General features: G+C 28.5%; 1 protein-coding gene across 3 annotated transcripts in view; it reads right to left on the reverse strand.

Moving 5' to 3' along the window:
* Nucleotides 1-17,869, reverse strand: part of gem (gemini) — a 29,829-nt gene that overhangs the window by 9,341 nt on the left and 2,619 nt on the right. Inside the window, exons 2-8 of one of the 3 annotated variants that reach the window (XM_065514332.1) lie at nt 14,656-14,776; nt 14,370-14,585; nt 5,336-5,408; nt 4,056-4,345; nt 2,929-3,049; nt 2,719-2,863; nt 1,766-2,257 (exon numbers count right to left, since the gene is read on the reverse strand). In XM_065514332.1, the coding sequence (XP_065370404.1) occupies nt 1,766-2,257; nt 2,719-2,863; nt 2,929-3,049; nt 4,056-4,345; nt 5,336-5,408; nt 14,370-14,585; nt 14,656-14,776 (1,458 nt within the window). Of the gene's footprint in view, nt 1-1,765; nt 2,258-2,718; nt 2,864-2,928; nt 3,078-4,055; nt 4,346-5,335; nt 5,409-7,124; nt 7,443-14,369; nt 14,586-14,655; nt 14,777-17,869 lie in introns of those variants that run through there. The other 2 variants (XM_065514333.1, XM_065514335.1) reach the window with 2 other exon arrangements.

The raw sequence follows: 17,869 nt of genomic DNA on the forward strand, positions 1-17,869 counted from the left end.
GAACAAACTCCGTCGGAATTTTTTATTCATAATTGGGCTGGTTAATTCTGAAAGGGGCATATAGAGTAGATAATTTTTGTAGAATAAACTTATGGTCCAGCTGGTCTGAGTTTTTTTTTACAGTGGGTCGAAGTGAGCATTATACTAAATGAAAAGAAATGTTGTAAGTTAATGTCTGAGAGAATTCTTATTGTCAGATTTATATTATGGATAATATAATCCATATCTCCTCTCTTAAGACGTAAATTTAACCCCTTTTTCGAGAAAATCAAAAAAAGTCGTTCGAAAAGAACATTTAAAGATTAAAATATTCCACGAAAATGTTTGCCGGAGAATTTCAGATACCAAAATTGTAAATAATGCTTTTTTTCACTTAATTAGCTAAATTACACGCCACCTTGGGTCTCATATTTTTTAAAAAAATCGCCAAAAATTCAATTAAAACTATAAGTTTATTCTACAAAAATTATCTACTCAACATGTCCTTTCAGAATTATAGGATCGCTATTCTGTTCCAATCAAATATAATTTGTTGTTGTAAAAAAATTTAAAGTTCTCCAGAATTTCGAAATTCGCTTTAGTTTGTTTTTCATATAAAAAGGCCTTCCAATAAGGAGATCTGAATTTTGACAGTTGATAGCGGCCATATTGTTGAAGCTACATCTGTCGAATTGGCTGTCATTTAAGAATAAATTGTTTCATAAAAATGGGTTTTCAGTTTGGGCAACGTTCCGCACGCTTCGCCCATTTTACGGTCGCCATAATCGTTCTAGGCTATTTCTGGATGAATGTTCCACAAACAAAATTGTCAAATTTGGGACTATACCAATCTAAATAACAGAGTCCAATGCACAACGAAAAAGTCACTTTTTCGTGCTTATTTTAGGCAGGCAGCGTCATTGGTCCATATTTCTTAGAGAACAACGTTGGGCAGGCCATCATCGTCAATGGCGAGCACTATAGGTCGATGATTAACAACTTATTTTGGCCTGAATTGGATGATATGGACACCAGTTCATACAGTTCATACCTCATTGGAAATTGTACACGAGTGATTTGAGGGCATAGCCATCTCTAGTGGAGGTGATGGGAAGTGGCCACCGAGATTGACCGATTAGACCCCGTTAGACATTTTCTTGACGGTTTTCTTAAGCCACAAACCACAGCGCAAAGCAAACAAACCCATACCATCGGACAAATTCATCCAGATTTATGCCCCAGAGTCATGGAAAATTTGACATTTCGGTTGTGAGCCTCCCATTTGCACCATATTATATTCTGTAATCAGATTTGATCATTTCTGATCTCATGTTAATGCTAATCAATCGTAGATTTTAAAGTTTTTTTTAGAAATCAATATACAAACAGGATATAACATAAGAAATCGTCCTTAGTCAAATGATATATCAAAAAAGTCATCTTCCACTTTCCAAAGATGTTCTTATAGTATAATTCATTTATTATCATTTTATACCACTTTTTCTATCTTATATCTGTCTTTTGAGATCAATATTGTAAAAATTGGATAAGCAGCGAAAAAGTTATATGTAATTGAAATTAAGCGATTTTACACCATTCTTATATAAAATTTTATCTTCGAACCTCGATAAAAGACAAACCAAAGAGAATTTAAAATTAGTGAACAACTTAAAATTGTGTACCAAGTTTTTAACAAATTTGGAACGGCCAAGGTCTGAGGCCTTGTCGAACATTTTTATTTCCTCCCTATATTTGAAATTAATGAGACTTTAAAAACTACAATTACCTTTATTTGACAGGCTGCTGCATGGATCGGTTGTTTAGCTACACCTAGACTCAGCATAGAACTATTAGGTGTTAAATTACCGGCATGTGTAGGTGAAGATGCCGACTGTATGCTTAAAGGTGATTTAGTTCCCGTTGCCGTTGTATTGTTATTTATATTTATATTGTTGGTATTGTTTGAACTTTCGACATACGTTTCGATTTGTAGTCTAAAAGGTACACCTTTTTCACCGCCGTGTTTCTTCGGTGTAAACTCGGTCGATATGCAATTGACTTTAATGTAAACTCCCACCTCTTTCATGGGATCCCATAATATTTCCACGGTATTTAAGTAATTGGGATTTAAAGGCTGCGACACGTGACACAGACCATAAGATAATGGTAAATCAACTTCGATAATACGTTCACCGGGACGTGATGCTTGCCATTGTTGCATCTGCTCACGTTCCATATATTGTAGACGACGCTCGTGGAAACATATTTTAATTACGCTCTACGAACAACAAAGACAAAACAAAACAATTGAAATTAACGACCTCTTTAATCAATAAAATATATATATTTATGTATATTATACATATATGTATATAGTAACATCATGGAGTTCATAAAAGAATCATATCAAAATGCTTTTTTTTAGGTCTCATATACAAAAATGTGTTGAAAATTTATAACAACATAGATGATATGATACTCATCAGATGAGTAACATCTTATTCAACGTATGTATGACTGCAAACTTTTATTATTTTTTTATTTTCTTTATTTTCATATACACTTTAAGTTGAACAATTGTTTCTAATTAAAATCAATTTAAAACAATTGTATAACTGTTAATGGACCAATACACTTTGGTAGTAACAACAAATATTTAGCTATAATATGAAAAAATATTTTCAGTTCAATTTTGAAAATTTTCCTTAAGTTGAAATAAATAGGCAGGCCCATACATACCTTCAAAATTTTATCTCTATACAGGGATAAATCACCGATTTTCTTTAATTTTATTTCATAGCTTTGACCCTGATTCAAATAGGTAAGTGTGTCTTCATTATTTTTAGTTGCAATTGAAGTGGCAGCCCCTAATATATATTGAAATCTAAAAATGACAATAATAAACTTATTTTAACACACCAAAGTATCTAAAGAATAATAAAAACTTACTTGTAATCATCGCAGTTGGAAGTCGTCGATGTTGCTGTTGTGTCACGTCCTGTAGGTATTTGCTCTATTTTACTGGCATCAACTACTGTCAAAAGCTGATGGGTCATAGAAGTGTTGTGTGCTAAAACCAAATGATAATACGTTTCTAACTTTATTTGGATAATTATAAAAGAGAAATAAATAAATTTGTCTTAAATCTAGGTTTAGTACAACATAGAAGAGATTTAAAAAATAGGTTTTTAAAAACAAATAGACTTTCAAATACCCAATAAGTATTTTTACTGGAATTCAAGTTGAAAGCAAGTGTAATTCAAGCCTTGAATTATAGTCAAGCAATTGAATTATAATTGTGTTACACTTTATATCAGTGTAACACAATCATTCAAGACATATGAGGAGCCGCAGAACAAAAGGTACTTTTTCGATTGATTTTTTGGAATTTTTATATTTGGGTTGAAATCTTCTAGAAAAAATCAATTTTCCAAAATTTTTAAATTTTCAAAAAAGTACCTTTTGTTCTGCGGTATGTTTAATTATTTGAAAAATATTTTTTAAAAAATTTTTTCAATTATTAAACACAATTTATTTGCATTCAAGTCAAATTCCAACAAAATGTTCAAGTGCTTGAATTTCTGGAGCTTTGGAATATAAGCTGTGATTATGAAAAAATTGCGGCATAAGTTTATCGTGATCAAATTGAAACTAATGACATGTGTTATGTCATTACGTGTCAAGTATAGACTAGGTGTGATTATGCCTAAAAGACTACCCTTTGCTCGTTAATAATTTTGTTTATATAAAGGCTTTTAACCTTCCAATCCAAGCACGTATTTATTATAAACAATAAACTCCACCTTAATGCAATATTGGGAAATGTTGTAATATTTTTAATAACAAACATAATTAAATTTCAATTATTTCATTGTTTATTTAAGCGCAACAACAAGCACGTGTAGACACAGCTACATTCATAATGTTTTGACAAAACGTTATAACATTTTTGTAATATTATTATTAGACACACAAACAAATATGAGGTACATATATGATAATAAAAAATGTATTACAATTCTCTTTCGCCCGAAGCGGTGCTAAATAACAATCAGACATCTTAAAAGTTCACTTACCCTGTTCGCTATTTTGATTATTTGCCTTGTTTTCGTTAGCAGTTTGATCCAAAATGCAGTGATTGTCAATCAAATCATTTTTGCTGAGTTTTTCTGTTGCTGATGATGTCTCAATAATGTTGACGGACGTTGCTGCTGTAGTCGGTGGCTTATCATTTTTTGTTGATATACTTAGGTTACCCGGATCTTGATGAATGTTCAATGAACTTTTATTGTTTTTCAATTGATCTGTTTGGGGTTCTTGCTTAAGGGCGGTGGGTAAGCCCGATGCAAAACTCATAAAGGATTCACTTTAAAATAGAAAAAATTAAAAAAAATATATTTTTTTAATATAATTTGAATAATTGAAGAAATCATACAGTGAGTAACTGACTATACAATGAAAACTTTTCTTGAAAACTATATTCCGTTATTAACCAGTTTTTAAAAACATGATATTTTAGAAAATATTTACATATCGAGAGCCTATATTCAAAATGTGTTAACTCACATTTTGGGGAAAATGAATCGGATTTCTCATTTAAATAGGATTGAACAAATGATATCTCAAAAAAGACATGTTCCATTTTTTTCAAGATTTTCCTCAATCATAATCCATGGCTCATATTTAAGGAAAATTTTTGGAAAATGGAAGAATACAAAAATTGATATAATTAATTTTTAAACAGGAAACACTGCACTCGGGGACATCTAAATTTAGATCCTACTAACCATAAAAAAATGTCCTTTAGATACCACTATGATATATTTAACCCTATTAAGACACATTGGAGATGTTTCAATAATTAAACTGGAAAAATCTCCATTTAAAAGCATTACAAGAAGAAATTTTATAAATTTCAAGCAAGTTTCACGCCTCCTGACAGAAGTCTCAAATTCAAATTTGAGAATCTAAAATATTCAAAAACTTTACACAAATTCCAAAAAATTGACTTGTATTGGGACAAAGTTGTCATTTGGCTCATTTATTTTCCTAAATTAAATATTGCTGCCGCTTATTCAATATAAATATGAGTTGGTAACAATGATCAAAATCCTCTAGATGTTGTGAATGAACACCAACCAACAAATGAAACAAATATGATCAATTTCATCTTTGATTTTTTCTGAAATTTTATGGTAATTTTTTTCCCTATGTTGCCACAACTCTTATATTTTATATTTATCTCAGACCTATTCGTTAAATATCTGAAAAATATTCCATTGTATTATAAATCACTGTATATAATTATTAAAAAAATGTATTTCAATATTTTTCAAGACATTAAAATAAGACTTACTTATTCAAATAGGAGTTACTATTGAACTCGGCATTTAAATCAAATCCAATATCATCGCCCCATGTGCCACGACCTGAAAATAATATAAATTTTTTTAATTGGGTTACAAAAACACATGATGAAATTAAGATTAAAATTATTTACTCTTTTAATTATTCATTTATGTGCGATACAATATGCATATGACAGTTAATTAATATTTAATATGAATTGTTATTTATTTTGTTTTTGTTTGTATTATTATTTTTCAACAGAAATTGATTATAATTATTATCACTATAAAAAAATGCCAGTTGTTGACGCTATTTAGTAAACATTTATGACGTCAAAGTTATCAATATAACTTTTTTCACATCAAATAAAAATTTCTTAGTTTGTCTATAAGTATTAGGGTTGTCATTCGAATAAAAACTATTCGAATAATCAAGGAAAAAATATATGTTTTATTCGAATGAATAACATTTTTCAATTTAAGCTACGTTTCCGCATACACCGTAATCGGCACCGAAAACGAAATTCCATACATTTGCACCGAAAAAAAGTTCGTTTCAGAAATCGGCAACGACAATTTGGAACGAAAAGGCACCAATCAGTAACGAAAAACCTGTGATTTGGGGCCGAAACGAAAACAACTTCAAGTAGGTTGTTTTCGGTGCTGTAGTATCGAAATTATTTTAATTATTTTTTATTTAAAATTTAAAGAAAATCAAAATGAATAAAAAAAAAAATAAATTTTCTTTATTGGAAGATGAAAAAATAATAGATTTTGTCAAAGATAATGAAATTCTATTTAATGTGCGACATCCAAAATTAAAAAATAATTTCGTTTCTGTTTTATGCCGCAACGCACCCAACTGAAACGAAAACAATTCGGAAACGAGATGGTGAAGAACAATAACGTTTTTCAGTTTCAGTTTTCGTTATCGGCGCCGATTACGGTGAATGCGAAAACCCAGCTTTTGAATAACAAATTATTCGATCGAATTAGTTGATTAATCGAATAAATTTATTTTCAAGTTCAAATTTCAAAATAATAGTTTATAGAAATTATTATACATTTTAAAAATTGTAAAATAAAATAATGAAAATTTATTCGATTTAAATAAAACTCGAATAATTGACAGCCCTATTAGGTACGTTTTAAAGTGTTGTAGAACGTTATTTTATTTTCAAAAAAACTATTGGTCAATTCAGAAGGTCATATTGTCGTAATGTCCTAATATTTGCCGACTCGCCGGTTCGGCTTAACCGACTCTTAGGCGTTCGATGCAGGTCTCTACTGGTATTGCACATTTTTTGCTTGAAAGGCAATAACAACATTTTCAAACTATTGTGAAATATTAAGACATTATGACAATATGACATTATAGGAGACCTTGTGAATTGACCATATGTATTAAAGATATTCTATACAATTTTCTGAAATACAAATGAAAAGTTGAGAATTCTGATTTGAGCAATTGAATATAATCCAAAAATTATTTAAATACAATTGGAAATTGTGTTGAAAATAACTGGAACTAATTATACCATAAATTCATTTAAATATTCATATAATTATTTGAACAATAAGTAGTTATATATTGTCATAAGGTAGCAATTTCATTTAAACAATTTTGCCAACCCTCGTATCAGTTTTAATTTATTATTTAAACAAATAATATCGTTTTTTTGTGTTATCATTTTCGCTGTTGTATTTTTTGTTCTCTTTCATTATTTCAAATCCCCAAGTCTTCATCAAATGCTATATAAGTAGTAATACTAGTTGGAGAAACAAATTCATACCCACCCATCACTTGATTATTTTGGTAGCGGCAATATTTTCGGATGGTATTATCACAGTTTAGAAAATTGTTCATTGTTTTTAGTTTTTTTATTTTAGGTTTGTTGCTGTTATTTCAGTATTTGGCTAATCAAATGCGTCAGTAGACATGTTGATTATAAATAAACATGGAAACACTTTAGATTTAAATACATATTTGTATATTTATTTAGTTTCTAGTTGTACTATGAAAAACATTTTAAACACTTATAACATCCAAGAGATCTTTAAAATGAAAATACATAAATATTGAATTGAACGCTTTTGGAAATTAATCTAAAATTACAATATTTTGTTACTTAAAATTTCTCGGTGTTTATTAAGAAAGACGCTCACAAAACGACTAAAAGTCATGAGAAATTGATAATAAATGGAAAAAGAAAATTTTTACAAATAAAATTATATACAGTGGTGGCCAGGAATTTAAGACAAAAATTGTTTGCTAAATTCCACCTGATTGTCAATTATTTTTTCAAATATTTCTACAAATATGTATGCATGAGGACTGTTTTAACACACAAGTGTGTTTTATTCGAATGTGACAATTCATACATATTCACCACGAACACATACAATTTTTCTACAACTTGACCAAAATTTTTTTTTTTTAAATAAACATATTTTCTCACATTTATATCATTATATTTTTATTATTACAAAATATTCGGACCAAATTTCATATTTTTAGTTCCATTAGTTTCGGTCATATCATGTTATTAACAGCGGATGTTCGCTGAGGTGGGTCAACGTATTTCCACATATCTTTGTCCATATATGTTTTACCGATTTTTCCAAACATTTTTCAGAAACTAGAAACATTAATAATAAATTTCATACCCTTAGAGGTCCTTTTATTTTGGCTCTATCGCACTTACAATTCAGTTGTTGAAAAAATTCAATTATTTGTCTTAAATTGGTGGCCACCACTGTATATGTTTATATGTATATGAACTGATTACGAAATATATACATACATATGTATGTATATTCTAAATTAATAGCGAGAGATCAACCAATTATTATTCGGTATTGAGTGAGGTGTTTTATATTAGTAAAATTAATTTCGTTGTTTTTGTTTATTAGTTTACAAGTGATAATAACTTATAATCTCAATAAAAAAATACTTTCTAATGAACTGATTGTAGACAATAGAACTACATTAGTTTAGTTAAATAAATATTTGAAAAAACATGCACACAAAAACATATATATTTATGTATGAATAAATACATCAGTTAAATATTTCATTACAAAACTAGTTCTTGAGAGGTAAACAAAGTTCAATGAACTTTAGACATTTGAAGTGCGATAATTTTTACTAATTGTTTTGAGATTAATACAATATAGATTTTTCAAGTCATGAATACTACTTTTTGATAAAAGACTGCAGTGTGGTGAAATGTAATAAAGAAAAACCTCTCTCCACATCAGGAGAATTTAGTGATGCACTTTTAAATTATTTTTTTTTTTTTAATTTATATGTACGTTTATTATATTATTCCTGCCTTTAATTGCTAGGCCTTACAATGTGTAATTAAATCTTAAAACTAAACAATTATTGTTCTCTCAGTGGAGAATCATATTTGGAAAATTAGATGAGTGGTAAAGCAGCTTTACGCAGCCTTGAGCTATCTTGAGTTACTGTAAGTAGCCTTGAGAGCGGGTTTTTCTGAATTCATCTTTGACCAAGGGTACATCTAAGTCTCTGTGGATGTCCTCGTTTCTTATGTACCATGGAGCTCCCGTCATGGTTCTAAGAATTTTGGATTGTGCCTTCTGTATAAAATCTATACTGGTATTGCTTGCTGTTCCCCATAATTGAATTCGGTATGTCCACATTGGTTTTAAGACTGTCTTATACAGGATGACTTTGCAGTTAAGGCTTAATTTCGATTGGTGGTGGATTAGCCAGTGTAAATTAGAAGCTTTTAGTTTCATGTGGAGCCGCTTGGCTTCTATATGCCTACGCCAAGTAAGACGTCTATCTAAATGAATGCCGACGCCAAGTAAGACGTCTGTCTAAATGAATGCCAAGGTATGTAACGTGGTCAGACTGTGGGATGTTCACACTGTTTAGTGTCACTGGTGGGCAATTTCCTCTCCTAAGTGAAAACGTTATGTGCTTGCTTTTAATTTCGTTCACTTGTATTCTCCAATTTTTTAATTGGAGATAATTATCAAGGTTTCTAGATGCTACATTTAAGTCCACATGAGAACTAAGAATTGCAGTGTCATCTGCAAAGGTGGAAATGGTTAATTCTTCGGACTCGGGCAAGTCTGAGGTGTATAATAAGTACAGGGTTGGTCCTAGAACACTTCCCTGAGGTACACCAGCATTGATCGCATAGTCGCTTGTCACATAATAACCGCATTTTATCCTGAACAAGCGATCCGATAGGTAAGACTCTAGTATTTTGTGAGTACTAGAAGGCAATAGGCATTTAATCTTGTGTATTAGACCTTTATGCCATTTTTAAAACTTGAAGTTTAATTAACTTTAGAATCATTTAACTGACAACCAAACTTTTTTATTGTTAACAAGTTTGTTAATATTATTTGAAATAAATGCATAATTGGCTCCTACTTAAAATAAATTTGTTTTAAATTTTCGTAGAATTTGCCTCATCTTTTAAACTACTTACTACCTAATATGTATTCAAAATTTTTTTTTTAGTAATTTGAGACATAATGTTTTATAGTCCATGTGGCCCAATTTTTATACGATCAGGAAGGAAGTTCAGGTTGAATTTGTTAAAATGTTTTTACTATACATACAGCTTTAATTTATTTACCCTTCACCTTCGTGAGAAGGGTATATATAAGTTTGTCATTCCGTTTGTAATTTCCATAATATAATTTTCCTACCTACATGTCCGTCTGTCTGTCCGTCTGTTGAAATCAACTTTCCGAAGCCCCAAAATAACTTACATACACGATTCATACATCAATATCTTCCGGCTCGGTTGCTATTTAAAATCGGTGCACAAATGGCTTAGATATAAGGAAAAAAACCAGGACAACCTCGATTTTTGATCTATTTTTTACCTAAATCTGGATTACTATGTCATTAATATAGACAATATGGATATCTAATTATAGATATTTCAAAGACCTTTGCAACGACGTATATAAGACCATTAGACCTACATTGGCTCAAAATCGGAAAAAATATTTTTAACCCGTATTTTTTTTTTTTTTCAAAAAAAGTTTTTTTCGCTAAACATTAATATTAAAAAACCAAAAAAATTAAAAAAAAAGAATTCGAAAAATTTTTTTTCCAAAAAATTAAAACAACATCTTTGGAAAAAAAATTATAATTTAAAAAAATAAAATATTTAAAATTTTTATTTTGAAGTATAATTTGGTGAAAGGTATAAGATTCGGCACAGCCGAATATAGCTTGTTTTTTTAGATTTTATATTAAAGTGCCCCAATCGAGTCTAAATGTATGACCGACCCCCACTAATTTTGGAGGGCCGATCTACCCACGCTAGTGGCACACCCCTGGAACCCCCTGGCACTTTACATGAAACAATCAGCGAAATGGCTATGTTTGTTTTGTTTTGGAGTTTATTTTTTTTTAATACAACTTAATAATAGAAAAGAAAATAAAAAAAAATGTTGTTTCGCCATAACAGTGTCTACATTTTCTAGTATAACTCGTTTGGAATCGCTAGCTAGCAATTATATCGTTCCATTCCTTGTATATGTGACGGAAAGATTGAGATTTACATAACCTTTAATCCGTTTATACATATATAGCGTTTCAATCGGCTCAGTAGTTTCGGAGTTATAATAACAAATTGAAGCAAAAAATATATTTTTTACGTGATAATAGCAAAAAATAAAAAAATCATTAAAAATCGAAAACGGTAGAAATTGTTCAGATTTTTGGCTTTATCGCAAATCCACATGTAATAGGAACAAAATGAGGTATCATAAAAATCGATTGATTCTTTTCGAATTTATTCCCAATTAAGTGAATTCGCCCATTTTCACAAAATTGTATGTGTAATTAGATTAGATTGTTGGTAAACAATTTTAAACCCAAGTGTACCCCTAAAATATATTATAAGCTCGGACGCAGTTACGTCTAAAATATCGTCACCAAAATACAAGTTTATCGACACTCAAATAATCGAAAATATCATAATCTCTAAAATATGGTTACCGATTATAAAATCACAAATATTTAGAAATATCGCGGACCCTTGATTTGTGGTGAATTTTAGCATATTTTTTACAACATTAAACCCAAAGTTTACAGAATCAGCAAAAATATAAACAAAGGGCAGTTCTGAAAGAACGAGATAAATATAAAACTTTATGACAAAGATAATTCTACACCAATTTTCACTTCACTATATGTATTTCATTTCACGTAATTTGTTTTTAAGTTCACAGGAATATATATCCAAACAAATTATAAATAGTCTTGTCTTAAAAATTGTTTCATATTCAAGTCGTTCCACATTCGAGGGTAATACAAATACTTTAATATTTCAAATCAAAATTATTGAAATAACAACTGAAAAAGATCCATAATCAGTGTATTAAATTTCGTAAAAAGTTGAGAAACTAATAATCTGTACATATTTACAAATCTAATTTAAAAAACGTTTAAAATTATCATTAAAAATGCATCGTATTCAATTTTATAGAGCAAACATTTTTATGATCTAAAACTGGCGAAGCTGTGAAAATAATTTCAATACAAATGTTATATATTCGAAAAATCTCATATGAAATTTTTGCTGATTTAAATAATTAACATATATTTGTGAATAAGCATTTTTGCGCCTGTTTTCTATCAGTAAAAACTTTTTTAAATGATTTAAAAGTCATATTCGTATAAGTAATATTAACCTAATCTTTCGATTAAATAATTGATTATTTACATAAGACAATCAATCAATCCTTGAACTAAACTTATGGATGGAAATTTGCTTTGTTTTTGTTTTTTTTTTTTGCAAAAAATAAAGATTTCAGATATTTCCATAGAGCAAATACTTTCAGTTTTTTCCATGTATGATGCCCTCTAGATAATCTAGAACTGAGTGTGTGCGGTTATCGCTAAAACGCTTTAATAAAGTAAACATCTTGCGATAAGGGACCCGTCAGTCTTATAAACGTTATAATAACAACACAAATTGTTATTAAGTATGTAGTACTTATTTAGAATGGTGTAGCATTCGAAGACAGTTGTTTAAATATATCATAGGAACAAAACAGGTTAATAAATTTGCTTTTAATTTGTTTATTGTTGTTATTGATAAAAAAGCATATATGTTTTTTTTTTCAATTTCTTCTCTTTTATATCAAAAATTATTACGCGTGATTATAAAAAATAAACAAATTAGTCATAACAACAAGTCTAACCGTACGATATTCAATTAAAAATTGAATAACTTATTTAAATAATTAGTTTTATGTGAACATTTTTATTTAAAGGAATACAAATAATATAAGGGGGAATTTCCCGTAACAATTTTGAAATTCTTAAGACATTTTTAATTACACATAGCGACATCGTTACTAAAAATGTGTATCCATTATATCTGTATCTTAGAAAAATGTTAGTTACGAGTTGTCAACTTATGCAATTACTACTTTAAGCTTTTTTCTTATATCAGATTATATTGGAACGACCTATTTTTCCCATGTATTAAATAAGTCAATATATTCAGCGTTGTATTTTTATACCCTTCCCCTTCGTGAGAAGGGTATATATAAGTATGTCATTCCTTTTGTAATTTCCACAATATAATTTTCCGACTCTATAAAGTATATATATTCTGGATCCTTATAGATAGCTGAGTTGATTAAGCCATGACCTTCTGGCTGTCTGTCCGTCTGTCTGTTGAAATCAACTTTCCGAAGCCCCCAAATAACTTACATGATTTCTTTATTTAAATTCGGTCCACAAATGGCTGAGATATAAGGAAAAAATCAGGACAACCTCGATTTTTGATCTATATCTGGATTACTAAGTCATTAATATAGACAATATGGATATATCACTATATCACTTTGCAACGACGTATATAAGTCCATAGTAAGTTGGGCCTACAATGGGTCAAAATCGGAAAAAATACTTTTTAAACCAAATTTTTTTACGCTAAATATTAAAAAAAAATATTGAAAAAAAACAAAAAAAAAATAAAATTTAAAAAATTAAAAAAACAACTTTGGAAAACAACAATAAATTTTGTTTACCTAAAAATATTTAAAATTTGTATTTTGAAGTATAATTTGGTGAAGGGTATATAGCTCTCTTACTTGTTCAATATATTAAGGGGAACTTAAATAACAGAATTGAGTTTGAGAATATATTCAGCGACAAATTAATTTAAAGCAAGGTTGGCTGCAGATTTGAAACGGTTAAAGTTAACGCTAACTATTTCGGTAACGGTATTTAAGCGGTAACGTTAATTGCAATAATTTTGGTAACTGTAGCTTACCGGTAACGGTATTTTCTGCTATTTCGGTAAGGATATTTTAATGATAACTTTTTAAACAACACCAAATGAAGTAATGTAGGGTATGTTCTGGATTAGTCTCACTCCATAGTGTATAGCCAAGACATTAACCTTTAATTTAACGCATAATATGTACTCAAATTCCGGAGATATTACTCGATTTTACTCAATAAACCGGACTGCACAAAAAATTGGTTTCACTCAAAACTAATTTTCTACAAATACCTTTTTTCCTACTAATATAAGATTCGTCAACGTACAATTTAACCTCTAACTGTCTTTTTTTTAATTTCAAGCTAAATTCGTTTCTTAGAATTATCTGGAATATCTTTATAAGATTTCTTCTTAAAACTACAGTATTATTTCTGCGCAGATAAAATAGATTAGTTGTGAATTGTTACCAATCGAATGATTTAATAAAATCCATAGATTCATCAGTTGACAATGAAGGTTAACAATTAACAATAAACAAATTTTTGTCACTCCAAATAAAATTATTCAGCCATAACATAAAAATGTCGACATTTAGACTGAATATAATTTTTTTATAAAATGTCTGGGAAATTAGGAACGCTACCTATAAATTAGACGCTATAAATAAGCTAATTTCGTCATTTGCTAGACTATAAAGAATTGTAGTATTTTATTTGTTAAATTGAATTTTTCCAATCCAAATCATCTACTTATGTTTTAAAACTATGTATATTGAAATTTTACTGACACATTTACTTACCACTACTTAATCGCTCCTTTTTATATTTATCCTTTTCTAATATTTGATGTGCTGGAATTTTTGCTGGTAATTCGCCAGTTTGTGTAGAAGCAGTGCTTTCACTCTGACCAATATCCAATGGATCCCAATCCATTCGTCTTTTACGTGCACCACTATTTGAGTATATTGTCTGGACGTCAATTATTTGTGGACCTGGAGAATCTTTCGATTGATCGTCTATAAAGAATTGTTTACTAGATTAGTCTATTGTTTTAACATAAACTCTCTTTGTGTATTTGTAACTTACCCGGCCAAGACTCTTCGGAATTCGGGGGAGAGTCAACGAAGGTTATAACTGGTTCATATTCGGCACCAAAATGTTGATGATGAAAACCACTCATTAAATTCCGATTTGTTGAATTAGAAAGCTGTGGAAAAAAGTAATGAAAATCGTTCATGAACTAAATATCCTTTAAAACGTAAATTAAATTTTTTTTAATTCAAAAATTACACATTATATTTAATAAAGTTTTTTAACAAATATTCCATAATTATCACTATAATTTACAACAGTTTACTAAATAAACAAAATTGAATTTATTAATTAGTATAGACGATTTTTAAAATAAATATTTAAACTGTGACTATACAATATATCCGTCAATTTTGTCATTATTTCTATTAATTCAACGAAGAAACTAATTAGAGCAAATTAAAAACGTATAGAAATTTTCGGATATTTTTAATTTATAAAAAAAACTTGTATTTTAAAAGCATTAAAAGTTGTTGTCAGACTGAAATTATAAGAAAAAAACATTTGTAAATCTCATAATTTCATTGTGTGAAATTAAGCTCAACGAAATATGTATGTATAGTACAGTATTATTATCAATAAGGTCGGACGAGCATTTTGTATTGAATTAAGAAAAAAGAAAATAAACTCACTGATAATTATTTTATGAATATGAGATGCTCATAAATATTTTTTTAATCGTCTGCTTTAATTAACAACAAAATGCCACAGACACAATTCAAATGATTGGTAACTTCAGCTTTAGTTGTATTTATTCTTATCAAAAATAAAAAATAATCATAATATTAAAACAAAATAAATATACCTACTACATAGGAAAATTTAAAAAAAGAAAATGTTTAAATACATCACAAATCCCTCGTATAATACGAACATTGGATGATCTCGTGAGAGGTTCTTAGTTCTAGGAATAAAACAGACAATGCAATTCAAAAACAAACAAAAATATAAAATACGATTATATTCGTATTCCTATTAAGGTATTAAGCATATTTCATTATAAATAGTGAAATGTAACAGGTATGTTTGACACTCGCACGATTGTCAAATCGTATGTGTGTAGCAAATCTCCAAAGTTGTTTCTGCATGCTCTGAAACTCACGCGTATTACTTGTGATTTGCTCTCTGCATTTTTAAAATTTCCAATATTTTTATTTTGTTTGATTTGTTTAGGAAAAATAACTCAGTAATTGATTTAAATTATTTACAGCACTTACAAATCAAAGATTATTCAGATTAAATGGTCAATGCATTAAATGACAATACACTGAAAAAATAAACATAACCAAAGAAATTTTTTTTTAAATTTCATTTATTTAATAAAATTGTAAAAAAATTTACTAGTTTCGATTCAAATGAAAAAAACTTATTTAATTCAATTAATTCTTAATTTTATTGTTTCCTTTAAGTTTGGTTTAGTCTAAATACATCATTTCACTTCAGTATACTATTGCGATTTGAACTCTCCAAGAGTCTTGCGATTGCGATTAACAGAACACCTCTATTGCGAGTTCAAGTCAGAATCGTAAATGTCATACGAGTGTCAGAACATGCCCGATAAATATTTATTAGGTAGGCATGTGTAATAAATCAAATTAATAAATTTTATGATTAATATTCTTAAAATACATACATATTCATTTTCATGATTAATTGAATGATCATTGAATTAAATGAATAATTTTTTACTTTAATTTATAGTAAATAATTTGATATTTTGTATTTTGTCCCTTTTTTTAATTATTTTGACACACTTTACAAAGCTTTAAATTAATTAATTCAATTTCAGCTTTATTCGGAATTAAAAATATTTACACTTTAAAACCATTCCGAAAATATTAAGAGTTCTATACGGTTGTGACGAATCTTCACCAAATTATACTTTAAAATAAAAATTTTAAATATTTTTCAGGGACATAACTGTTATAACCAATATTGGAAAAAATCCTGAAATAATTGTTTATCAAGAATTTTTGAAAAATGGTCCCTGAATAACAGTTAAAAATAACCAATATTATTTTGGTCTTTGGTAACCATTATAAACGATTTTTATTTTATTTGGTCTTCAATAACCATTATGATAGATTTTTATTTTTTTAGGTCTTTAATAACCATTATAAAAGATTTTTATTTTTTCTGGTCTTCAATAACGATTATAAAATATTTTAATTTTTTTAGGTATTTGATAACTATTATTAAAGATTTTTATTTTTTTTTGTCTTCCGTAAACATTATGAGTACCAACAAAGTTTTTTGGTCGCATGGAACTGGTTTTCTTGAATTTTAATATAGACAGAGAAAGATAAATTGGTTCAGAATTTCATAAGAATCAAGAATATTTATGATTATAAACAGTTTTCTATTAAAATGTGCAATATGTGGGAGCTATGACTAATTATGGACCAATCGGGATAAAATTAAGTGACATGTCTTCTGTATATATGAAAGTTATTTGTGCTAAATTTTATTTGAATACCAACTTTTTTAAGAAATCTATACTCGTTGAAATGCTTTTCGGAAGTGGGCCTTTTATGGGAGTTATGACTAATTATGGATCAATCGTCACAAAATTTAGTAGTGAGAGTTCAGCTTATATAAAACTTATTTGTGCTGAATTTGGGTTGGATATCTATATAACTAAGATATTTATGAGGGATTATCTATTTTCAGATAGGACAATCGTTTGGGGGCTAGGAGAAATAATAGACCGATTTTAACCAAATTCAATAGACTTCGTCCTTGGGGCACTATACGCTATATCACTATGGTGGTGTAGGGTATAAATATTTGTAATGGCTGTAGTCTATCGAAGACCAAAAAAATAAAATTTTTTTATAATGGTTATCAAAGACCAAAAAAATAAAAATCATTCATAATGGTTATTGAAGACCAAAAAAAATAAAAATCTCTCATAATGGTTATCAGAGACCGAAATAAATAAAAATCTTTCATTATGATTATTGAAGACCAAAAAAAATAAAAATCTTTCATAATGGTTATCAAAGACCTAAAAAAATTTAAATTTTTCATAATGGTTATCATAGACTAAAACTTTTTTGAGTTATTTATAATTGTTATTACGGGACCTATTTGTTTGCAGTTATTTTTTCTATAACCAATTGCTTATTTAAAAAAAAATAACAGTTTTTTCGGGTCCCTGATATTTTTTGGTAAACACTATTTAAAAAAAATGTTCAACATTTTATTA

This window comes from Calliphora vicina, chromosome 5 (assembly GCF_958450345.1).
Source record: "Calliphora vicina chromosome 5, idCalVici1.1, whole genome shotgun sequence".
In the NCBI taxonomy this organism is placed as follows: Eukaryota; Metazoa; Arthropoda; class Insecta; order Diptera; family Calliphoridae; genus Calliphora; species Calliphora vicina.